The 24,485-nt window shown below is 42.3% G+C and overlaps 1 protein-coding gene and 1 non-coding gene across 15 annotated transcripts in view; both read right to left on the minus strand.

Annotated features, from left to right (window-relative positions):
* Window positions 1–1,940: 1,940 nt before the first annotated feature.
* Window positions 1,941–24,485, minus strand: part of CNOT1 (CCR4-NOT transcription complex subunit 1) — a 56,592-nt gene continuing 34,047 nt past the window's right edge. For 8 of the 14 annotated variants that reach the window (XM_062621159.1, XM_062621158.1, XM_062621160.1 and 5 more), the window contains 26 exons: window positions 23,763–23,903; window positions 22,728–22,907; window positions 21,589–21,705; window positions 21,039–21,149; window positions 20,362–20,439; window positions 19,891–20,068; window positions 19,282–19,412; window positions 18,361–18,657; window positions 15,868–16,008; window positions 15,645–15,749; window positions 15,031–15,150; window positions 14,306–14,500; window positions 12,445–12,587; window positions 11,748–11,856; window positions 11,484–11,653; window positions 10,131–10,383; window positions 8,101–8,349; window positions 7,355–7,518; window positions 6,975–7,092; window positions 6,416–6,517; window positions 6,011–6,184; window positions 4,507–4,656; window positions 3,280–3,460; window positions 2,763–2,895; window positions 2,529–2,663; window positions 1,941–2,384 (listed from right to left, as the gene is read on the minus strand). In XM_062621159.1, coding sequence (XP_062477143.1) covers window positions 2,306–2,384; window positions 2,529–2,663; window positions 2,763–2,895; window positions 3,280–3,460; window positions 4,507–4,656; window positions 6,011–6,184; window positions 6,416–6,517; window positions 6,975–7,092; window positions 7,355–7,518; window positions 8,101–8,349; window positions 10,131–10,383; window positions 11,484–11,653; window positions 11,748–11,856; window positions 12,445–12,587; window positions 14,306–14,500; window positions 15,031–15,150; window positions 15,645–15,749; window positions 15,868–16,008; window positions 18,361–18,657; window positions 19,282–19,412; window positions 19,891–20,068; window positions 20,362–20,439; window positions 21,039–21,149; window positions 21,589–21,705; window positions 22,728–22,907; window positions 23,763–23,903 — 3,954 coding nt within the window. In that variant the 3' untranslated portion in view covers window positions 1,941–2,305. The remainder of the gene's footprint in view (window positions 2,385–2,528; window positions 2,664–2,762; window positions 2,896–3,279; window positions 3,461–4,506; window positions 4,657–6,010; window positions 6,185–6,415; window positions 6,518–6,974; window positions 7,093–7,354; window positions 7,519–8,100; window positions 8,350–10,130; window positions 10,384–11,483; window positions 11,654–11,747; window positions 11,857–12,444; window positions 12,588–14,305; window positions 14,501–15,030; window positions 15,151–15,644; window positions 15,750–15,867; window positions 16,009–18,360; window positions 18,658–19,281; window positions 19,413–19,890; window positions 20,069–20,361; window positions 20,440–21,038; window positions 21,150–21,588; window positions 21,706–22,727; window positions 22,908–23,762; window positions 23,904–24,485) is intronic. The other 6 variants (XM_062621156.1, XM_062621157.1, XM_062621155.1 and 3 more) reach the window with 3 other exon arrangements.
* Window positions 22,112–22,250, minus strand: LOC134165005 (small nucleolar RNA SNORA46). Its single transcript, XR_009965323.1, has one exon. It is a non-coding gene; the product is annotated as a small nucleolar RNA SNORA46 (small nucleolar RNA).

A 24,485-nucleotide genomic window follows, 5' to 3' on the forward strand; every position in this document is an offset into this window, starting at 1 on the left:
TCTGGTTGGAGTCCAGCCTGCTGCCTTGGTGCTTCTCTCCCTACAGCAGACTGATTTTCACACTAGGCATATGTGGTAGTTCAAAAGGTCAGTTTTAATTTCTTAAACATTAATTCTACCCAGGGCCTCTGCTGGTAGGGACACCAGTAATGCTTGGGGAGTTGACACCAGCATGATTTACACTGACAGTACCAGCTACAGGTTCCTTACCAGCCAAGAGAGGGTATGAAGTGCAATGGCCTCTGTTGTACCAGCACAACTTGTGTTACTGGGATCCTGGCCAAGACCTGTCCACCTTCCACCCCTCTTTACACCACCCTTGCAGTTCTTAAAGCATCAGGAGAACCAGTCATGCACAGCAGCGTTAGTACAGAACCAGAGAGATATTTGAGCTTTGAGTCATTAGACAGGCTCTGCATAAGGTCTGGTAGAGATAAATAGCAGGAAAAAAGTCCCATGGCATCCTGCCTAGATAAAGAAAAACTGGCTGGTGGTAATTCTTTGTATCCCAAACCAACACAGGAAGAGGAATAAGCTGGAGTTGCAACACCAGAACAAAAAATCCTTCCTGAGCTGCAGTCCCCTGGCACAGCTGGCTCCATGGTCCCTTGCAGCTGGTTTTAGCTCTGCAGGGAAAGCACAGCCAGACACACAATCCCTTAAACCTGAGCTGGAAATCCTGACCTCTCCACTGGTACAACTAGCAGCCAACTAATTTTAACAAACTATAGTCATGTTATACAAAGAGGAAGCAGTGAAGCTCTTGTTTCCTAGTATCTGCTGAGCTGTGAGGTATAGGCTGAAGGATTTTGCAGTACTGGCAGTACTGAAGCCACCTATCTTTATTCCAGGAAACTAGCAACCTTGTAGAGATCCTTCCTGAAGGGAATAACACAGCAGGGTACAAATCATTAGAAATGAAGCTAAGCTGCTCTCTGTGCTCAGCACCCCTCTGCTGCCAGCACAATCCTTTTAGAACTACTGCGTAAGGGACAGACTCTGCTCCTGATCTTGCAACTAAGGTATTTCCACACAACTGCCCTTTCCTTTGGCACTTCAAAGCAAGGCCCCATCTAGTTCCAACAATTGTCCCCTTGGATCTCACCTGAAAAACACAGCTATTTTCAATAGGCAGAGTCCAAAATATTGGAAACCCCCAGGTTTTGGATGGGTGGAGCAGACTTTGTAAGACACCAACTGGCCAGGCAGGATGGAACTGGAGAGAATAAGCACAGTGGCACGTGCTGCATGTCATGACTTTAATGTGTAACTACAGTATGCATACATACAAGAAGTGGGAAAAATAAAGCCCAAGAACTAGAAAGGCTACAAAATACAACACATGGACCAATACTTTACAAAACATTCAAAATCCTTACAAAATGGGCTGTATTGGTCCTTTGGGGTTTTTCTTTTTTGTAAAAACTTATACTGTGTGGTGACCGGGTGGGGGTGTGTGGGGGTGTGTGTGTGTGAGTGGGGAAAGGTCTAGATTTAAACTCCCACCTTCCAAAATTTACAAGTGTCAAAAGAAAAAAAAAAACAACCAACAACAAAACCCAAAAAAGCTATAGGCCTGGTCTCTAGTTTCTTCACTAAAACCAGCTGACCTTCTCCCAGAGGGCCTGCCTGAGGTGTGTATTCTCCAACAGAAAGGAGGCATTCTCTGCCTGCCACTCCACTTACTGTCTTTCAGCATTTCACGAGGGTGTGGGGAAACCAACACTGAACCTTATCCCCTCCCTCACCCCTTTCCGTGCTCCATAGTATTTCATATTCCAAACACATCCACCTTTTTTTTTTCTTTAGTAAAACAACTTAGTGATTTAAAGGTCCCCCATCCACATAAAGAAAAATAAGTTATATAATATTATAACTGGCTTTTCAATATTCTTTGGGAGTCTGGGAGTGTCAGGAGAAGGAGGTCTGCCCCAGAGAAGTGCTTGGCATCAGCAGCTGTCCCTTTATTACAAGCTGGACAGGCACCAGTTACCCATCTGCCTTTTACACAATCTGCACAAACCCAAAAGTCCAGACAAGTGTTTCTGTTCTTTGTATTTACATTAGTTCAAAATGATATTCACAGCATCTTCTGAATTTTGGCCAAAAGTAAAAAAAAATTGGTTTCAAACTTTGGAACGTTTTTGAACAACTGAAACTTTTGGAACAGCTTTCATCGGGGGTCAGTTGCATCTACCCAATCGAGAGGGCTGGGAGGGTCAGGAGGAGCCTTACAGAGTCTTCTATCAGTCGATGGTATGGGGGCCCCCAGGCTGGCACGCTTACAACATGACATGTGGCTCATTTAACTGGCACCAGTCCCTTCCATCACTTGCTGGGCCTGCTTCTGACCCATGCAGCACTGTGCGACTGACTGGAACAACCTGGACACAGAAGCAAAGCAGTGTTAGATGTTTTTATGGCAGCAAGTGGTGCTTCCACTATGAAGCACCAAAAACTCACAGTGCAACTCAGCCCCTGCTTCACATACATGATTTCAGTGAACTTTGTGGTTAATTTATACTCACTTCTCAATTTCTGGGGCACAGTGAACAAACTCATGGTTCCAGAACTTAAATGCTGGATTTTTTATCAGTTCAATGAAAGTAATAAGGAGACCCCAAGGATGAGGCCTGTTTACAATCAGTCGTTCCAAGAGAACCCTGAAATCCAAAAGTAAAACCAGTCAGAGCTCAAAAGAGCCAAAACACACAAGGCAGGAAAGTAAAAAGCCGTATGCTGGCACACAAAACACATCTCACCTAGTGATCTGCTCCTGGATAGCCTCAGTGTTGGCCTCTGCAAATAGGTAGAGCATGGTGCAACTGAAGTAGTGGGTGTGACTGTTGGGGTATCGCAGCTGGTTGGCGATTGCGTTCAAGAAAAGGTACCGGCCTGCAGAAGAAGCAGTAAGTACAGATGGTTTCCCTTACACACATTGCAGAAAGGAATAATAAGCAGCTAATATTGAGGAAGGTTTATGAGCCTGCCTTCTGAAGGCAGAACAAACAAAACCAGTTGATGATACAAAAAACCAACCTGATAGGACAGGAAGCATTCCATTCCCCTTCATTAAACCTATTGCTCATTCCCTTCAATATCCTGAATATTTGGATTTAATACTGCTCCTGTATTCAGAGTGGAATATTATAACATAGCATGACTTGCTGTGAATTCCCTAGCAGCTACATAAAATCACCTCCTGTATTTCTCATAGTGCCAACAGACAATCTACTGTTAAATTCGACATCTCATGAACTAGAAGTGTTTCCAGCTCACCTTCAGTGTCCAGGTCTACTGCCAAATTCTGGAAGATGTCCATGTGAGCCGAGTGGGTAATGGTGCTCATAGAGGGTGTGCTGCCTTTGTTGTGAATGTGCGCAATAGCTTGAGTACCTACGTAGAGCACCAGGGCATTAATCAGCTGGATGTTGTAGCGGTTGCCAGGTTCATTTGATACCTAATAGCGAAGACAGAAAACACAGTAACAGTATATATTCCTTCAGTGACGGAAGGTACAGCATGTACAACAACAGCATCCAAGTCTCCTCTTGATTATAGAGAAGAGAACACATGGAGGACATCAACAAATTCAGTTTAGCATTTACCCTTTCATAATAGAGCAGATATATACATATGTGTATGTGTGTTTCAAAAACATCAGAAAAAGTGTTGACAGACCCAAAGGACAACTTCTGTACTCCCTACAAAAGGTATGGGCAATGTGAATTCACCAGCAGTGCCAGAGGGCGGCTGACACACACACAATCTATACAAATGCTTCCATACGAGCACTTTTCTGAGGAAGTCCCATTTCATCCCTGAAGTCTGCTGCAAACCAAGCCTTGTGATGTACGAAAAGTGGCTGCCTTTTTTTACTCCTACAGCATTAGCATGCAGATTCACAGATTTCTAGAACAATGGATTCATTTTGAGTCAAAATCTAATCAGATTCTAAAAAAATAATAATTTAAATTAAATCAAGTTCCATAAACCCCGCTGACGCATTACTCAGGCAATGCCTGGCTAAGCAGTGCTGGAGACATGTGATGGAAGCCACAAGACTTCATCGCCCAAAGGTTGAGGACAAAGAAACCAAGCTTAATGCAGTCAGCTCCGACTACATTCTTAAGTAAGATTTGCAAGGTTGTGCACTACAGACGTGTAAGCAGAAGAGTCAGAGTTTTAGATAACTCTACAATTCCACCACAAGCATTTGGCTGCTCATGTAGATAAAACCATCTCTTTTAAATAAAATAATTTTAGGGTCCTTAAAGTTAACATTCTTCTCCCCTTGAATTCCACCTGTCTGAAACTACTTAACATACACGTAAACATCCTGCTAGGAAGTGGTAAAAGAAGCATGCATTTCACAGGGCTCTTCTACTGCCTGGAACACATGCTTGCTACACACCAACAAAATTCCTGCAAGGAAGGAGGGTGACTCAAGTAGTGAAATCATTTGTCCCAAGCTATCTGAATTTACCATCATGAGAAACCACTCACCTGTAGGTTGCTACGCAAGTCAGACAAAAAAGTGACCGGTGAGCGGGTTTTGAGATAGGAATCCAAGTCTTTCTTGAACTGAGGTGGCATCACTCCAGTGAAATTTGTGAGTATTCGTGGAGCAATATTAATCTCACTTAACATATCCACCTGTGGAGAGAAAACCCAGTCAGCTAAACCATAAGCACTCTCTAAAGCAACAAACTGCAAAAACAGATCTGTAAGTGATTATTACATTAACTACTGCTGTTGATCACTTTTTCCTACCAGCGATGAAAAGGAAACACTAGGCTTTTGCAGATTCCAGAAGAAACTTGATCTCTAATGTGCAAACTTGTTAGACGACTGTTTCAAAGACTGGAGAGCAGAAGATCAAAGAAGTCAAGGGTGAGGGCCGTAGGGGAATTCAGTCACCACCTGTGAAGTCTCCCTGCCTACACTAGTTTAAGTACCAACATCCACACAAGTCAGGAACAAGCTCCTTCAGTCTCAACAAAAGCTGAGTATTGCAGCTTTGCTCCTATCACCCTGCACAGCTCAGGCAAGGAAGAATAACAGGGCAATGCTTTAGCAGTGTGAGAAAGTTTGCCTCCAATCACTCCATGATGAGGAACCTGGCATATGGCAGAAGATTTTATTTGGTAACATTAACACTTTTCAAAACCTCTCCAAATTAGGCAAAAGGCTTGTCTCAGAATGGTGATTTATCTCATTATTTTCAAGGTAAGATAAAATCTATGTTGCTCATCCAAAAGTATTTGCAATTACATAATTCTCTTCACCAGCTCTTCAATAATTAGATAATTGAACTCCAGTCGCCACATATCCTGCGGAGCACAAACTGCAATTCAGCATGAGCTGAACAAAACAGGCAGGAACTGTTGTCTGAACTTCCAAACAGCAAAGACACATAGACTGCTTAAGCAGTCTGGTTTTGAGAGACAAATAAGACAGGAAAATTATAAAGATGCCCTTGCTCCAACATGTTCTGCCAGTCAGATTTAGGGACATCATAAAATAGGTCTCCCTTTGGGAAAAGTCCTCTGGTTTCTCATGCAAAGCTAGGTTGTCAGGGCAGGTGTCATGTAATACAAGTCTCACCAGCCTGTCCTTCTAGGTTGAACTTGCACAAACCTTGCGAGTGGGCTAATCGTCTATGGGTGCCAATGAAGCCATATAGAAAGAGGCAAGCTTTATGCTTCCAGCTGCAACAGACTTCATGCAGACAAGGCTGTATTCTGCTTGCATGGAAAACCTCAAACACTGCATGTTACAAACTTAAGTGAAGCCTACCTGCTTTAAAAAAATATATGCTGTTCTGCTAGCTGCTACATGACTTAGGTTTCCAATTACCTGTTAACTTCTGAATAGTTGCATTAATTCAAGTATCAGTGAAACTGTTCCCAAATTTCCACAGTCTCCACAAAAAAAAAAAAAGAAAAAAAAGAAGAGTACTTAGAGCATTAAAGCTTCCCATTATCAAGCTTGTGAAAGGAAGTCTTACCTTTAGATTGGGGGTGAAAGGGTCTGGAAGCCTCATGTTCCGTGGGAAGGCACTCAGGATCAGATTCCTCAGCTGAATACAGTTAGGTGGGATCACATCACAGAAACCATAGTGGTAGTCACAAAGAAATTCTGGGAAATCATGCAACAAGACCAGCAACACACGCAGAGTACCCTGGGAAATAAAATATGAGACAGCTTGCAGAGCCATCCTTCCATGTCGTGTGATTAACAGGAAGAAATTAATTTGGGGAGGTAGTCAGTTTCTGTCCCACATCAAATTTGCATTTAACTCTGAAGATGTAAGTTCTAAAAGCACATTAAATCCTATTTTGATACCCCAAAACCTCTACTTTCAGACAACTCTGGCTAGAAGCAGCATCTATTAGCTGGCATTTTTTTTCACCTTGTAAAGAATTTGCATAGGTTTGGTGAGTTCCACATTTCTAAGGAAAGGAGCCAAGTACTTGAAGAGATCAATCAGTAACTGGGCATACATAGGCCAACCCTGTCAAGAGAAAAACAGCAGGTGGAAAATGTGCAATAAGGCGCAGTTATCTTAACTTCAAAAACTATAATTAGATTGGTCTTCATATAAACCTGGATCAGAGTTATGTCCCACTGCTACCTCTAGCAGTGAGTGCAGCACAGCTTTAGCTGCACATTGTATGCTACTGGTGTTTCTAGAACACTCCACATGACATTCTGATTTGGCAGTATTTGGTCTGGACTACAGCTCTTTCAGACTTTCACAAAAGCATGTTTTTTAACCTCAATTCACCCTAGAGCCCATTGTTCAATGACACAAAGATTCTCCTTCATGCAGTTAGGTGACTGTGAATATGGAAGACAACGAAACGGAGCAGCCATGCTACTAGTGCACTTCCAGAGATGTGAAACAGCACCACACTAGATAAGCATCTGTGTGAACTCCTTAATTCAGAAGAGATGAACTGCAGCCACACCTTCTGCTGTGGTGTATGTGCCAGCATTCTTGCAATAAATATCCGATGGGAGATCAGTTCCAGCCAGGCATAAACAAAACCTGGAGCTTTTGTAGGCCTCAGGATGTGAAATGTGTTACTGAAAGAAAAGTTAGAGCAGGTTAGAAGTGCACAGCAATAAGACTGCTTTTCATAACATTGAAGGAAAACATACAAAGCCCTAGAAGCAAGGCATTTTAGCATCTTGTGTTTTACCATCATCTTCCTTAAAACAAGCAAGTAGACAGTCTATAGGGGAACCAGTTATTCCAAATGTGATTAAGCCACCACAAAGGAACAGTCAGCCTCTGAATGAAAAATCCAGGGAAGGATGAGCATTGTGGCCAATCTCAAGTACATACCAGAACGCTGTGAGTGTCTGGAAGTTGATGGTCTCCAGCACATGCTCAGGAGCGTTTAATTCCAACAGCAGCATGATGAAAATACGATGGTAAGGAAGTTGCTGAAACTCACTCTGCCGAACATCGTGGTCTTGCAGAAGAACTCCCACCACAATACCAAGGACCTAAAGAGATCAACACATGACAGCAAGAATTACTTTGCAAGTCTGCCTGTAGATAATTTTTTTACCTACAGCTTAAAGTGTTAATTTGTAGATTCTAACAAGAACCAAAACTTGTAGTTATTGGCACTGCTAAGTAAATGAATACAATTTGTATCAGCAACTCCCAACCATGGTATTTTCTATTCCCTGTCCCATGGGTCACAACGACGTACTGAGCACTGTTGGGAGACCTTAACTACCTTAGACTTCCTAGCCATAAACAGAGTAGCGTAAAAGTATTGGCAAGGTCCTCACAAAATCAAGGCAGACACCCAGGAATCACCCACTTTAAAGCAAACTTAAGGCTTCAAAACAATAGCAGAGGACTTTTTCATTTCAAGGCACATAGGTGAGTTTCAGGTTTGCTTGATATGAATTCTTTGTGAACAAGAAAGCATCCTGATGCTCTACTTAACAGTTTATTAAGTCCTCAATCTCATCTGTCAGCAGTAGCCTGCACTGAGGTCTACATTTTACGTTAATCAGCAAAGGCACGCCCAATTCTGCACTTTAAATGCCAGGAGTGCAAAAACAGTTCCAAACCTTATTCAGGAGGTTGATCTTTGTAACTGTGTTGGTTGCCTCCCCAGAGTGCTTCACTAGCAGTGCAATAAGTCGCACAAAGGCATCCAGATTGTGGTAGCACTTGGCTCGAATCATAGTGGGATTGGCAGCAGGGTTATGCTGCTGCTCAGCCTGAGCACGATAGCTGATTTCAACACACATTTCGGTGCAGAGGCGGAAAAAGCGGGTGATCAGGTCATCGGTTTTCAGGATTCCTTGCTGGTGCATCTATCCAGGAAAAGAAAAAAAAGTCAGAACTATAACCTCAGGAAGTGAATTTTACAACTTACTACTAACAGCACACACTTTATAAAGCACTCAGCTTGCCTGGCACAATTAATTTTTATCATGCTCTCAAGAGAGACGGGTAGCAAGCTATCTCTGCTATTCCTTCCCAGTATGAGTATTTAAGGCAATTTGAGGGTGGCAACACAATTTTAGCAAAGGTATTTACTCCCAGATAGTCTTTTTGATCCAAATTCAACTATCAGCATAACTGAGGAGCCTGTTTCAGTATCAGTTCTGCCACCAGTACTCAACCTTGCATGAAGGACAGTGAGAGGTAGTTCTTCTGTCCAGTCTTCAGGAGCCCATGCAGGATGTACAAGCTGTATGAAGGGCAGACCTGAGCTGCTAGCTCAGGAACCATCAGTACTTTGCAGCAACAAAGAATCGCAGACTAGTTTGGGTTGGAAAGGACTTTAAGATTATCCAGTTCCAACCTTTGGCCACGGGCAGGGACACCTTCCACTAGAGCAGGTTGCTCCAAGCCTGTCCATCCTGGCCTTGAACACTGCCAGGGATGAGGCAGAACTGGAATCTGCAGATTGCAGAAGCTATGTGCATTTAGAGAGTGAATTTTCCTTACAGGAACATGACACACAGAGAAAGTATGGGTGGGCTTTTTTGTCTGTTTTGCATTGAGGTTTGTTTTCAGTAACACATATCTTAAAGAGACCTCTTTTATTTGTTACCTGTAGCATTAAAACCATCAAAATGAAACAAATTACACTCCATAAACACCATGATTTGTAAAACTTGGAGAACTTCTAGTATTTCTGAAGAAGCTTTTTTTTAAGAAAGGAATTCATGTATCAGCCTTCAAAGTACTGTGTTCTTTGTTCTAAAGACTAGTGCAAAGAAAGCAATGCTTAATTTAAGCAGCCAAAATTATGGTAATTTAAGTTCAATAACGAAGCCTTGTTTAACAGTTACTAAAATATTCCTCTAAACCCCATAGCTAAAGCCTGTAAGGAAATAATTATATATCTCAACACTTTGATATATTGCATTTGCTAGTTCAAGCAAATACACTAAGTCAGGGGCTTCCTTGCAGCTGCAGTCAAGGAGCTCCCAGGAAGACAGTTTTATGACTATGATTGCAGATATACAGGGATTTTGGTATCACACATATTTGGCTATAGGAGGCATCTCCCTGCTCAGTCACGCCTGGAAAGCAGATGTGAGCTGTTCATCACAGCTGTTAAGGTGTCCTGGAGGAAAATACCAGAAGCCATTTAAATTTAGGAACCTCTTTAGCTAATGAAGTTTCAAGTTTTTCCTCACTCTAATGAATGATTCCTGTTAAAAAAAAAGAAAAAAAATAAGGGATTTTCTTGTTCACATGGTCTGAAACAATTCACTTGCAACAATATTAACAATTTCCTTTTGGAGGCTGTCTTGGCCTTTACCTGTTTCCCATAAGGAGCAACACTATACTCAAGCTTCATTACACAGAGTATGTCAGCACTATTCCCAAGAGCTATCTCACCTGAAGCTCTCCCACCAAACTTATCCCAAAACTGAACTGACGGGTTGTTGCTACAGTATCCGAAGAACATGATCTGGGGAAGGGCAGGGGTTTCTGCAGAAATTTCCATCAAAACCAGGCAGAATTTTGACAGTCAACTGCCATACACCTGAAAGTTTCAAAAGGACGCCTAGCATGGGCTACAACACTGCTTGAAAATGGAGGGCATCACACCCTACTGACATTAAATAAAAAGCACCTTTCTTTCCAAAAGCTCTACCTGTCCAACAAATGCAGAGAATGCTTTGGTACTGTCACGGCCTGCGGCAGCTGAATGGTAGAGATTCACCCACTCCCTCAGCAGATATTCTGCCTTCTCCCTCAGACCTGGGGGGTCATCATACTCAGAGGCTTGGGAAATTCCTGAATGCATCATGAAATTTGGACCTCCGTGAGCACGGTCAATCATTGCTTCATAGTTTGATCGGACCACTTCCATCAGCTGCGGTAACCTAACACAACAGAGCAAGAGCTGGGTTAGAATTTCTTCTCCACCAACAAATGCAGGAACCAGAAGCTCAGTCAAATATAATTGGAAGCAAGTTATTTCTTATATTAAATCTTCGTATCTTCCAGTCCTCACTGGAATAGCAGAAAGAATGGGCACAGATACATTCATGATGAAAGAAGGAACACTGAGATCAGCCAAGCTTTGAAGTTTCACTTCAATTCATCCATCTGTGTGCTGCAACAGAGCACCATGAGTACTTAAAAGCCCTAAAATGCTGTGAGACAGTGAGATGTCAGTGCTAAACAGCCTGGCAGGGGTATTACATTTGGCTGCAGTGAAAGTTATGTCATACAGCAAAAACACTGCACCCAACTGACACACAGCAAAGACAGTGCACCCAAGCTGTTCGCAAACCCAAACCGAACTGGGAAAGGACTTTTTTTGGGGATTTGTCACTGGCAGCTGTGTTGGTAGCAGCAGCCACTGCCAAGACAAGCCCCAGCTGCTAGCTGATCTCAAGCAATCCTGAGCTCTCCAAGCTCCAATCCATTTCTTCCTCAAACCCAGCAGCAATTGCTTCCACCTTAGCAATAGGAGGCCTGCAAGTCGCACAGGTATTTTCAGATGCTGTGGCTGTTTGCTGTCCAATTATCTGCTGGCGGATACACAAGCCACACAAGATTGGTGAATGATTGCTTTGTAGACTCTAAACAAAACTGTCTAAAGAAGCAAAGAGGGTTGTATAATTTGATGACCTGCTCATGATTAACAAACAAACGTATTAACACCTTGATATTAAACATGTGAACAGGTAAAAGTTTTCCCCAAATTTGAGATGAGGCAAGAATTCAAGCAAGTTTCTCAAACTACCATGGCATTTTGGAGTACAGTGCACAGAAGGATTTTCCTGTTCAAACATTCAGTTTGCCATGATGATGCAGCTGTCTCTATTTTGGCACAAAAAATCAGCACAATTACATTAGAGTAATAGCATTAACACAGGACTGCAGCCTCGAGAAAGTTTAAAGCTATATGTCTATATAACATTCAAATTGTAAATGAGCACAAGTAGTAATATACCGCACAATATTTCAATCTCACCCTTCTGGGGCGTTTCCTCTGGAATGAGCATTAATCCTCATGAGTGTCTCAATTGTGTGAAACAGATCTGCCTCTGTTACATGGGCGACACTCCTCTCATCCACCAACAGAATCTTTACCAATTGCATGGCAAATGCCACAGCCATGTAGTTCAAGCCATTCTCCATTGACTGTTAACATGAGAAAGGAAACTGAAGTTCAGTCACAGATTTTTAAGTGGACTGGGCATCACCATTCTCCTTCAAAAGAACAGGTACCCTTTACCTGAGCCAAGTGGAGGTCATACTGCTGCATGTTAACAAGGTGATTGCGGATCAGCAGCTCCACAGCTTCCACGTTGTACTTGTACTCATCTCTGCATTCAATCAGGCACCTGAAGAATTAGACTGCTTTTAAAAAGCATACTTAACACAGTTTAAGTGAAGCAACTCAAATCTAGTACTTCAGAAACTGTGCCATTCACTGTGATTTGCTACTCGGCTGCAGAAGAAATCCCTTCTAGAGCATTCTCTGAGGCAATGTTCAAGCTGAAAACAGCCACCAGCCTCAAACATTTGCTGCCCTGCAAAACTGGTCACAACATTCCTTAAGGAGCTTCAGCAGAAGCAACTCTCTTCTAGAGACAAAGTGGCACAGCTGCCTTGCTGAAGTACCAGTGCTCCTGCTGCAGGGATATGCCATGTCACATAGTTTGTGACAGCTCAGAGACAATCTCTGTAAAATAAGGGGAAAAAAAACCCATCCCCCAGAGCACTTCTAATGTCTAATTCCACAGAAGATTCCTATCATGTTCTAGATGAAGCAGCATTATAAAATCTGGTTGCTTTTGACAAAAGCTAGTTACTTTGTCTGTCCAAATTGCAGCAATGCAAAATATTAACAAGCAAGACATTCAGAATACACAGGAACTCCCAAAAGATGGTGAAAGCCACATCAGTGTTCCTGTTGTCTCATAACTGACCTAGTAATTTGTTTATTACACCATGGAGATCCATAGGCACGGCCATCCTGCAGAGCCTTCAGCACAAGCAGATGACACTCACGATAGCGAAGCAGGAGGTCAGAATCTGCCCCACTGGTGGCATCGAGTAAGCCCTCTACAGCCTAGAATAGATGCAACCTGTTAGCAGAGGAAAAAACAAGTCCTCTTCCAAGCCTTCTCCAAATTACATCAGCAACAGTTATCACCTGAGATTTGCTAAAACCAATTTAGTTATCATGCTGACCCCTTGATGAGACTATGTGAGATTTTACCAGCTACTATGGCATCTACACATTCACTGCACACAGCTGTCCTACCACAAACAAGCCTCTCTATGCCCCGCTTCATATATGCGCCAAGTAGTCTGAAAGACTGCATTAGTTTGTACTGCAGCTTCTCTAATTCTATGCCTCCCCACAAGCAATTTTGCATATGGCTCATGAAAAATAACATGGAAGGAGATCTGCAGAACCTGCCAGAGGCCAGCTTTTAGCTTTTTTGGACAAAGAGCTGCGGCACTCAGATGCACCTGTGCTAGTCTATAGCAAATGAAAGATGAGTCTTATAGGGGCAGCAAAATTTACATGGGCAAGTCCTAGTCACGATTAGATTCTTTAATAGGTACAAGCACTACCAGCCAAGAATAGTCTCCCTCCAGCTTGTGTTTTGCTGATGTTCTTGGATCCTCAGGTAGGCAGATCCTTCCACTATCCTCAAACAGACTTTTCTCCACATGCGTCACTACGCTCTGCACTAATAATCAAGCACAGATACCAGCTCAGCTCACAGAGCTCACTGTGACACTCCCCTCCTGGTATAGTCTATTAGTTCTGTCTGGAATGGAGTTAATTTGCTTCCCAGAAGCCCATATGGTGCTCTGCTCTGGATTTGTGCTGAAACACTGTTGACAACACACCAACATTTTGCCAGTTGCTGAACAGCATTTGCACAGCATCAAGGTTTTCTTTCCCACTCTGCCTTCCCCACCAGTTGGCAGGCTGGGGATGGGCAAGAGGCTGGGAAGCAACACAGCCAGGACAACTGACCCAAACTGAATGAAGGCATGTTCCATACCATATGACATCATGCTCAGCAATATAAGCTCAGGGAAGGGAGGATGAAGGGGGGCATTCATAGCCATGTTTGCCTTTCCAAGCAAATGTTCCATGTGCTGAAGCCCTACTTCAGGAGTGGCTAGACAGGTGTGGCCTGATGGGAAGCAGTGATTTTTATCTTTGTTCTGTTTGTTGAAAAGCACACAGCTTTTCTTTCCCTACTAAGATGCCATAATCTGAACGAACAAGTTACTTGCCTTTATTTTCTCCCTGTCCTGCAGAGGAGCAGAACGAGTGAGCAGCTAAATGGATGCTTGGTTGGTGGCCAGTGTCAACCCACCAGGCATATTCATTTGTCAGTTACTGCAAAATACAATCCCTCTGTATGCCACTATGAATACAGTCCTACACTCAGTAATACCTACCTATATGGGCAATCCAAATGTCATCTTAGCCTACAAATAATTCTGAAATGAAAGACTGTTCCTGAGTGCAATAGCTCTCTACTTGCTTCATTTAAACAAAACTCCTCTAAATCCCAGGATTCTGTACCTGCTTTTTTCCATAGCAGCCTGGACCCTGCATGTACAAAACACCATGTGAACATCTTGACCCTCTTCCAATTTCATTTACTGAATTTCCAAAGACAGCAGTTGCTCAGTACTGCTCACCAAGCAAGACCCACAGGATACATGAAAGCACACAGTCACCAGCAATGCAATCCACAAGGCAGATGAGTAATAAACTAGGTGAGTTGTTACAGGAGAAGAGTTGCTAACATTCACCTTCTGCAGCAGCCCAAGTGCAGCAATAGCATCCCGGGAGTTCCGAGCCACTACTACAGCCTCCAAGAGGCTGCGCAACGCTTGAGCTTGAGGATTCATGGCCAAGGTGTGTGGTATGGACTGCAGGTGCTGCTCCAGTTCTGTCATACATTTGTCATAGATTTGTGCTACATCATCTGTAGCCCAAGCTTGCTGCTAAAGAGAAAGTGGGAATGAGTGTTTTTTGCAAGGATTATATTTGTGCAACTCATACTGACTGGCTATTCTGCATCCAGAATTTATACCTCTAAAGTACTGTGGTTAGTTATGTTGGCATTTTAAATACACAAATATGACAAACTAAGCTATGTGGAAACTAGCAAGCCATTCCAGCAGTCCTTAAGACCACGAACACATACAAAAACCCCTTTGTTATCTCAAAATCCATGCTTGCCATCCATGGTCTTTCTGCAAAAGTAACATGGGATTTGAATAAAATATTTCACTGCTACTAAAATTACACATGGTAATCACAACTTGCAGATCTTGTCCCAGTTTGGGTTACAACCCTCTAAGACTGGATGTAAGTGTTAATGTCAGCTTAATGACAAAATAAAACTAATGCATCTTACAACCACTCCTCTCAAGCCTGATTCTTACTAGTCTTCTAGCAAGAGACACACGTTCCACAACATTCACCAATAGGGCTATAATACTCACAAACCAATTAATTCAGAAATCTTTACCTTCATAGGCTGAGCCAAGAATCCCGTGGGCTGAGTTAAGTCATTGGTAGGCAGGAAGCCAGGGACATTGCGTGCAAACTCTTCATAAACAGCCAGCTGTTTTGGGTCCACACCTCCAACCTTTTCAATGAAAAGAACAGGCATTAACCTCATTGTTAAGCACTGTGGCAGTAAGAAATGAGGGCAATTTGTGTGTAGCTGCTCAGTCACACTCTTAAATTGAGTGGCCTAGACACCAAGAAGTAGGAGGTCCTATCATAATGGCTCCATCCACAGCTGACAAGAGAAATGCTCTACTGAAACACAAGATATGTCCTCTAAAGAAAGAAAACATAAGATGACAATGAAACAGGCTAGTCATATTTCAGCGCAAGGAGCAGCACAGCACAAGAGACAGGACTTTTACGGTCCTCAAAGAATTGAGAAAAATTACAAAAACACTCTGGACCAACTTATTCATGTTTCCATAACTAATCAAGCTTATAGCAGTTGCAGCACTAGTAGACAAGACTAGCAATATACAGGATTGCTCAGCTGAAGCTCTGCCACCCACTTTTCATTATCAGGCGGGGGAGAAAAGCCACATCAGAGTGCAGCTCAGTTAACATCCTCACCTTTAATCGGATCTGTTCTGGCATCCTCTCAGCCTGGTAAGTCAGCACAACAGGATCACAGTACCGACGACCCTCTTGTCTAGCATGTTTTCTGAGCTCAAATTCCTGGGAAAAAAAAAAAAAAAAGCAACAAAACCACCAAACACCACAATGAATTTTAGACAGAGTCTGGATGTATATGAGCACATATAATGCTTCTAAAACACAACAGTCCCATACTTACGGTTGCAAGCCTCTTGTCCATCTCAGGGCCTGCCTTTTCCACAGCTGTCTTTTGGATAAAGCAGCAGGCCAGCTCACAGTTGTCCTGTGCTAACTGGGCTGCTGCCTGCTCCATCATGTCCCTCTGTTGTGGAGAGGCTGCCTATTGAAAACCACAATAATGAGTGAAGGCTGTAAATCTCCCCTGTATTTTACTAGCCTTAAAATCTGTGCCACTGCCTTTACAGAACACGAGCAATAAAAAGGAATGCTCTTAGGAATGCACTCTCTTTGCACGGAACATTCAACAGTAAAATTATTTTTGCATAGCGCTGAATAAAACCAGGAGGGAAGATGACAGCAAAGACTTTCAAACAAGGAACAACACAGCAGGAGGTCCTCCATCTTCTCCACCAACCTACATCCTGGGCATAGACATAAAGCCCTGCTTTGGGCTGACGCGTATACGACAGATGCAGGAAAAACAAACCTCACATCACAATGTAAAAGTTCTCCCACTTCCTAGCTTGTAATCAGAAGATACACTAAATGGAAGAGTAGTGATAATCCTTTTTCAGTGGGTTCCTTTTCTGATACAGATTTTCTTCTTTCCTTCTTGGAGTCTGGTCTGAGAGAACCCTGAACACTTGGACTTACTTTCCAGGGTGCAAAGCAGCAACTCCCAATAGAAATAGAGTACACATAACACAGCAAACAGTCCAATCTACTTGGATTTGTTTGCCCATTAAGATCTACTTCTCTTTCATACCTTCTATCTGGTATCTTACTGTGTTCAGCTCTGGGGCCCTCAATGCAAGAGGCATGTGGACCTGCTTGAGCAAATCCAGAGAAGGCCATGGAGATGCTGTGAGGGCTGCAGCAGTTCTGCTCTGGAGACAGGCTGAGAGAGCTGGGTTTGTTCAGCCTGGAGAACAAAAGGCTCCTTAAGGGGAGACCTCAGAGCAGCTCCAGTGCCTAAAGGGGCCGAAAAAAACAAGAAATCTGGAGAGGGGCTCTGGACCAGGGACTTTAGGGACAAGACAAGGGGGAATGGCTTTAACCTGACAGAGGGAAGGCTGAGATGAGATCTTGGGAAGTTCTTCCATGCGAGGGTGCTGAGGCACTGGCACAGATTGCCCAGAGAAGCTGTGGCTGCCCCATCCCTGGCAGTGTTTAAGGCCAGGCTGGAAGGGGCTTGTAGCAACCTGGTCAAATGAAAGGTGTCCTTGCCCATGACAGGGGGTTGGAACTGGATGAGCTTTAAGGTCCTTCCAACCCAAACCATTTTATTATTCAAAGATTAATCACAGCCAAGACTGCAAACCAAAGGAGTATTTCCGTCCCTCTTTTCAGAGGATAACAGCACTTTCTCTTATGGTTACCAGTTTGACACCCAAACTCCTAATTGTAATTAGCACAGGAGCTAACAGTGGTCACTGGCTGAGCTCACACGTGAACAAAGCATTACTGTTTCCTCCCACCCTTGTGTTTACGATGGATGGAACAAGATTCACTTGTATGCTTTTCCTGCTCTTCATCTCAGCAGTCACATTACCTGAAGTTCTGTATATGAAGGGTCAAATGTTTGAGACCTGTGAGTTGCAGCAGACTGTACATCTCTTACCTGCAGATGCAATTCTTTGTGACATTTTGCACTCCCTTTGGAACATTAAATCCTGTCCTCAGAGCAGTTACCATGCAAGAGAGCAATGCCACTGCAAAAGGGCCTTTGCTCTGTCACTCCATACCAGATGGGAGACAGTGACATGCCCTTAAGCAAGAGGTAGGCAGTCCCTGAACTATTTCTCTTTCAAATCCCTGAAAGGATCTATGTCTTTATCCTTCTGAAGGTCTTCATGCTCTTGTGTCTGTGCTGACATCGGTGGTAAGCACAGAAACTATTCTGGGCAGCAGGTGATATTCTGGCCAGCAGGTCACAAACTTCCATTTAGTCAAGAAGGTAAAGCTACTACTTCAGCTCAAACTTTGTTCATCAAAGGACCTAAAAATAGCCTCTAGAAAACCCAATGAATTCACAAGCTGTGCAGAAGAGTCTTTACATATCTGCTAAGAGCACAAGTGAAAAAAATCTGCTTCAAGTATGCATGCTGAAACAATCCAAGGCATCATCAGAAAGTCCCAGAATCAACTGTCTTCGCCACTCCAGCTTTTCTACCTCAAATCCCCCAGAAAGATAAGTACTCTACGGCTTCATGACACGATCAAACTGGACAGAACAGGGTGGCAAAATGAAAAGGTAGTGGGGAACCTTGTGAGCAATAAAGCAAGATCCACCTTAAAGGCCTTAAGAGTGCTTGGAATGAGCTGTAATCTCAGCACAGTCTTTCCACTGTAACTCTGATAATTTAGTGGACAAAAATCTCATGAGTAAGCTCCACATTAGTTATGACACATAATTAATCAACAAGTCTGCAGTGTGGCAAACTGATCTGCTAGTGCTGGATGTCTACAGTCCTGTAAGTTGGGAATAAACTTCAGATGATGCGGCTCTTACCCTCAGTGCAGTAGCAAAACTATTTTTCAAGTTGGTAGCTATGCTCATCAGCAAAGGTTCCCTGCAGGTGATCATGGCCATCCCAGCAGTCAGGTTCCGCATCATATGGTGCGCGGCCACACGCATTCGTGACTCCTCTGAATCCAGTGCAAAGTCCTTCCTGACTATCTGCTCACAAGTAGTCATGGCAATCTTAATAGAGCGATCCACCACCGGATGAACAAGTTCTTGCACTGCTCGCTCAATTGCTTGCCGCACGCACTGCTTCAACTGTGGGTGGGCTTGGAACAGTGGGATCTGGAGGAGGGTTAGGGAAGTTAAGCGAGGATAAAGTAAAGTAGAATCCCAGCTACCCCAGGGTTGTGGTTTAAGCCCAGTCTGTAACTCAGAACCACACAGCTGCTCGCTCACTGCCCTCGTTTTCCACCCCCATTCAGTTTCTGAACAATTTCAAGTTTACTCTCATAGCTTCTTTTCAGCATAGCACTCCTGTGTTCCACCTGCAGCTATTACAATGTTTGGCAATTCTGAAAATGAGACATAAGATCGTTCTTCTTCCAAAGTTGCACAATGCAAAGACTACTTTAAGAGCCAGGTCACTGACCGGTCAGAGGGAACCTAGAAGCTCCTTTTAAGCCTAAGTCCCAAGAGCAACTACCTCAATTGAAACTTATTGCCAGAAATAGACTTGATACCAATGTCATAATGAAAGATCACTTGATCTAAGATTGCTAATGCCATTACTAACAACCCCTGAATTTTTCCATTTGATTACTTGTTAGTGTGCACCCACCCCGTTACTTTTGAGAAGTGACTCCCCAGTAACTTCAACTTACAAACTGCTGCTCCCACACACTGAAACCTTTAGCTACACTGGTGCTAAGAATTCTTATAGCAAAACAGATCAGCTCTAAAACTTACTGTTGGATTTAAGGTAATATGTGGAGCCAACCCTCCTAAAGAATAGACATTGATGTCATGATAACTGTACTGGGGCTGTGGAGGAACCGTGGCTGTACAAGTGGTGCTGGTAGCTGGAGTTGTAGAAGCAGCTGTAGGATACAAGAATGTTTGTATTGAACCATTACTGAAAAGCAGATGCTTATAGTGGAAGTATATCAGTCTCATTTAAACCAGCAAGTGACTAAGAAGTAGTTTTGCACTTTGACCATAAAGCCTCCTAAAATTCTCAAGCAATTTTTATTCTCCATTTTCCTAATGATTAGTACCAAACTAGCTTCTGATTTTAGCAGAGTTGCTTGCTACAACACAGCTTAGCTCCTGATGGCTTGGTAACAGATCATCCTGCTTCACTCTCTCCTAAGCACTAGCTACACAGAGCATGCATAGAATTATTCCTCAGGATAGCTTCCCATTTCCTTCCCATCTTGTATCACAGAACTATCTAAGTGCTCCCAGGCATTGAGCAATGTGACAACAGCATATGTAGCTTCACATTTTTCTTTGCAGTAGCATAAGCTGTCTTATTTGAACTTTTATGGAGCAGTTCTGGATTCTGGATGTACTTACTAGTTGTTGTGATGGGTGGTAGCTCTTCCGGCTGCTTCACATCCTTCTTTGGAGCAGACAGCTGCTCATCCAGATTTTTCAGACGATCCTTATCTTTCAGGAGACTTCCAGGCTTCAGCTCATTGATGTCTAGTGCAAGATTCTTGCAGAGCACCTCAATCTCAAACTTCAGATTCAACTGCACAACAAGTCTAGTTTAGGTTATGTCACAAGGAAAATACCCAAAATATTTACTGGGCTGCCTGATTCCCAAACTTCCCATTCTAACTCCAGGCCTTTTAGAGACTTTTAACAGTGACTGAGGATTAGACAAACATCTTGCATGCTGACCATCCATGTCCTACCAAATTAAGCAATGCCCAATTCTCCCCATGCTAAAGAAATGAAATTTGGTCCTTCACAATATCCCTCTTGACCAGTATGTCAAGAAAACCTCACACTTAGTAGGTAAAGTGAAAACAAGAAGTTTACTTTTAGATCATGTTCTTGATGTAGCTCAGCTAAAACATTCATAATGGCCATTGTCCACGGGTTTGGAGGCCTGAAGACCTACAAGAGACAAAGGACAGCAGTATAACAAACTTCTTGAATCATCTGGGTAACTCAGGAGTAGAAATTTGTGAAATACGAACAGCTATATGTGCACACAGCCATGGAAAAGTTTAAACAGCTGCAATTAGGGTTGCATTTACTACTCAATTTGACTGTAACTAGATTAGGAAGCTAGCTGAACATTAAACTAGAAACACAATGACCTGATCCTTCTGTGAGATCAGTTCCACATTAAGCAGAAGAGCTGATCAGGGTCAAAGAGGGATGGGGGAATTAAAAAAAAAATAAAATAAAAGAAGTAAATAAATATATCCTAAAACCTCTGTGATGGCATCCTTATGTTTCTTGGAGTTCTGTTCAGGGATACACCACAGTGCAGTTCACACTGTGCAGCTCAGCTCATACCACCTAGACTGCAAAAATGCACAGGCCATGTACTTCCGCTTGAAACAGAACTCCTTCACTTTAAGCCCTGCCATCCCTTTTCTTTCTTTCCATGGGATGCAATCGTTTTCCTTTTGTGAAAGAAGTTAATTACTTCCTACCATACTTGTTTAGCTACTTGAGCAATAACTCGTCAGCACAAAATCACTTACCACGCTCCTGACGCTGGACTCTAAGACTTTGGCAACAAATGGCACCACATAAAGCAATTCCTGTTGTCCCTTTACATATGCTTCCAGCAGTAGAGATTTCACATCCAAATCCTGAAAAAAACACATCAACAACTCAAAAGGGGAAGAAAGTGGAGAAAACAGAAACCACACTGCAAAAATTCCACTTAAACCTTATTTCCTTATAGGGAATATATTGGCAAGGTCGAGTCATGACAGTCCTTGAATGTTACATACTGCTAAGCAGCAGTTACTTCTCGAGCAAAGATTTACAGATACACATTTTTAGAATTAATTAGTATTATTACTTTACTAATTAATATTAGTATTATTTTGGCAAGTGCTTTACTACTTACTTTTCTGATATTAAAAAAATATTTAGAAGTCTTAAGTGACTAACTCTGGAATCATATGTTGTAGTTAGCACAAAAAAGAGACACCAGTAAGGTGATAAAATGTCCCCAATAGCCTATGCTGCCCCATAACAGCATAGCAATTCCCACCAAACAAACCAATAAAGGCAAAAGCTCACCGTATGCAAGATGGGCTTATTTTTAGCAAGCGTAATCATTCCCAGCCAGTGACCAAGGTTCTTTAGCAAGGACCGGTCTGAGAAGTTGGCTGCAGCTTTATCTGATGTCAGTAACACCTAATGAAAAAAACGCAACTCAAGCAACAACCAGAAGATAATGCGACCCAAAACCCAAATCCAACAGCTTATCTGACTGAAGATGTACAGTTTTGGAACATGAAGTTCTGAGCTCCAGTCACATTACAGAGATAATCTAGAGCAGCCTTCACTTCAAGGCAGCATCCTATAAATCTGCTCTGTAATGATCTCAAAATCCCTTTCTTTCAGGAGAGTCAAAAAGGAGTGTTACAGTTTCCCATTTACTTTGTCAAGACTGCTATGACTACTTGCTTAATAAACTCTAACTTGTCAAGGCAATGCTACTTAACGCTTCACCACACACCTGAAGGCTACAGTTTGCACTTCTTGGGAAATAATTTCTTATTTCAAGACTTAAATAATTTCACAAGTATTCTGCTGTTACTTCTGTTCCTTAGCTTTAGAGGAGCACAAGCTGAACAGAGCAAGGTCATCTGTGCTGTGAAGAGCCAGGAGATTCTTTTGCACTACAGCGTAACCCATGGTGGTAAGGAAATTCCACCAACAGGTTTAAAAATAGTGCTTGCTTGACAAACTTGTTTTACCCCCTCTTCTGAGTTACTGCTTCTCCCTCCTCCTCCCCTTATCTTAACCCTCTAGTAAATTTTGGTTGTTATCACCCCTCTGTTAGACTACAGTTTTCTAATCTCTATACTTTCTCCACACAAAAGAACTAGATCATAAGCAGTTTTCCCCTAGGTTATAATCTGCAAGCCTCACACAAATTCACAGTCTACCTAAATAAATGAATTTAAATGCAGATTTGCCTTCTCATTATACAACTGAATTAAGACTTTGGTACATTCTCGACTGAAAACAGAAGAATTTAGTATTCATAAAGGTAACCTGTTAGTTCAATTTTAAGCTACCAAGTAGATTTTTGAATGATCACCAAGAAGATTTTTGAAGATCAGCAACACAGTAAGCAAACAGCAGGAGGAAAACGGCACACTCCTAAATCTTTAAATCTACCTAAGTATTAGAAAACTTGTGCTACTTACCTTGATATTTCTATAGGTTTCATTCAGAACCATTTTATTAAACTCTGGATTCTTAAGTGTGTCAAGGAAGTTTGAATATAAGCTGTGAAAGTTGGGCTCAATACTGACTCTCTTCATCACAAGATACTGTGATACCCAAGGCATGAACTCTTCCTTCACTGTTTCCTTCAACTCTTCAACCTGTCTCCATACCAAATAAAAAGCAAGCCACAGAAAATGTAAGGTGACGACCAAGAACTACTGGGGTTGGCTCTGACCAACATGGTCAAGATCAGTCAATTGCTTTTAACACTAAAGTTGTTCTTTTAAAAAAATGCATGGAAATTAGCATCTCATTATCTGAAGATCTGCTCAATCAATAAGGACAATCATAAAATCAGCAGGACATAATGATTTACCTCTCCCTCACTTAGCTTTTTACCAGGTAACTGCAAAATAAATGCAGACATCTGAGGTTTAACCTATGTCTGTCCACCAGATAGACAGTTCAGCTGGCCATAGCACTGAAGATCTCTACTGCTTCATAAGAATCCAGCTCAAAATACAGAAGTCCATCAGCTGAGCCCTGCAACATTAAATGGTACCCAGCCCACTTATGATGTGAACGTTTGTTCAAACAATGTTTTTCAGAAACATGCATCAGTATTTTACAGTTATGTCAAATGACAAAAACATCAAGAAAGACTATACAGCAATTACTCTGGACATCTAACAGAAGTCCTTTCCTGAAAACAGAGCATTACTGACCTAGAAAACTTAAGTACAAAGGATCTGGCTATATAGAAACAAGGAAACTTGTAGGAGAAAGCAAGATAAAGAACAGCTATCTTTTACCCAGCTCTCCTTCCCCTGAAAAATTTTATCTCCAAAGAGCTTCAAGTGGAGTGTTGGAAACAACAATTTCTTTACAGTGTGCTCCCTCTCCATTTTTTGCAAGTTGGATTTTTAGCAGCAACACAAAATCACCCACCACTTTAGAACAGATTTTCAGAAATGCATAAAAAATAGGTTTTACTAGAGTTCTTGCATACTTGCCTTCTGCGTCATATTTGACTGAGACAGATTATTGAAGATGAAAGCAATCTTTTCCTGGACATTCTCTGGAGGTTCCACAATTCTCTCAGTTTGATCTGTTGCTACTAACAGTGTATCAATGTTGGTAGTATTAATGGAAGGCTGGAAGGAGAACCAGAAGTTAAAAAGTGACAATACTTTGAGGCGATATTGAAAGAAACTTGCTCTGTTCTGTCAAGTGAAAATAAAGAATTGAGCTTCATCAGGTGACACCTAGAGTTTCAGTCTCATTTTTAGCAGCATTCTAATGAAGCCAAGTGGGTTTCTTACTCTACAAACCTTGATCAGTACTCTGCAAAAGAATGCTATTATCTACATAACAATCAGGTGTGAAAGACATTAACAGCTACACTATTGATTCCCCCCTCAGTTTGTTCACAACACTTTCAGCTACCTTTGGGTTTTACCTCCTTCAATTTGAGAAGCTTCTTTCCAGAGAACTATACAAACACAGTACAGGAAGCAAGATGGGCTTGACTTCACAGTGCATCAGTTACCACGCAGTAACAACTCTATACACTCTCAGGCAACCCTGTAATGACTCTGAGTTCAGAGGTTTGTTTATGGAAGTGACTAAAGATTTTCAAAACCTAATGCATTTAGAACTGCTAGGTCAAATGTGGTTTGGTGAGCAACAAGTGTTCTCAAGCCCCAGTAAGGGCACTGATGTGACAGATTACTTAC

This window comes from Pezoporus occidentalis, unplaced genomic scaffold, assembly GCF_034315485.1.
Source record: "Pezoporus occidentalis ecotype Australia unplaced genomic scaffold, CSIRO_AGI_Poc_V1 ctg229, whole genome shotgun sequence".
Taxonomy (NCBI): Eukaryota; Metazoa; Chordata; class Aves; order Psittaciformes; family Psittacidae; genus Pezoporus; species Pezoporus occidentalis.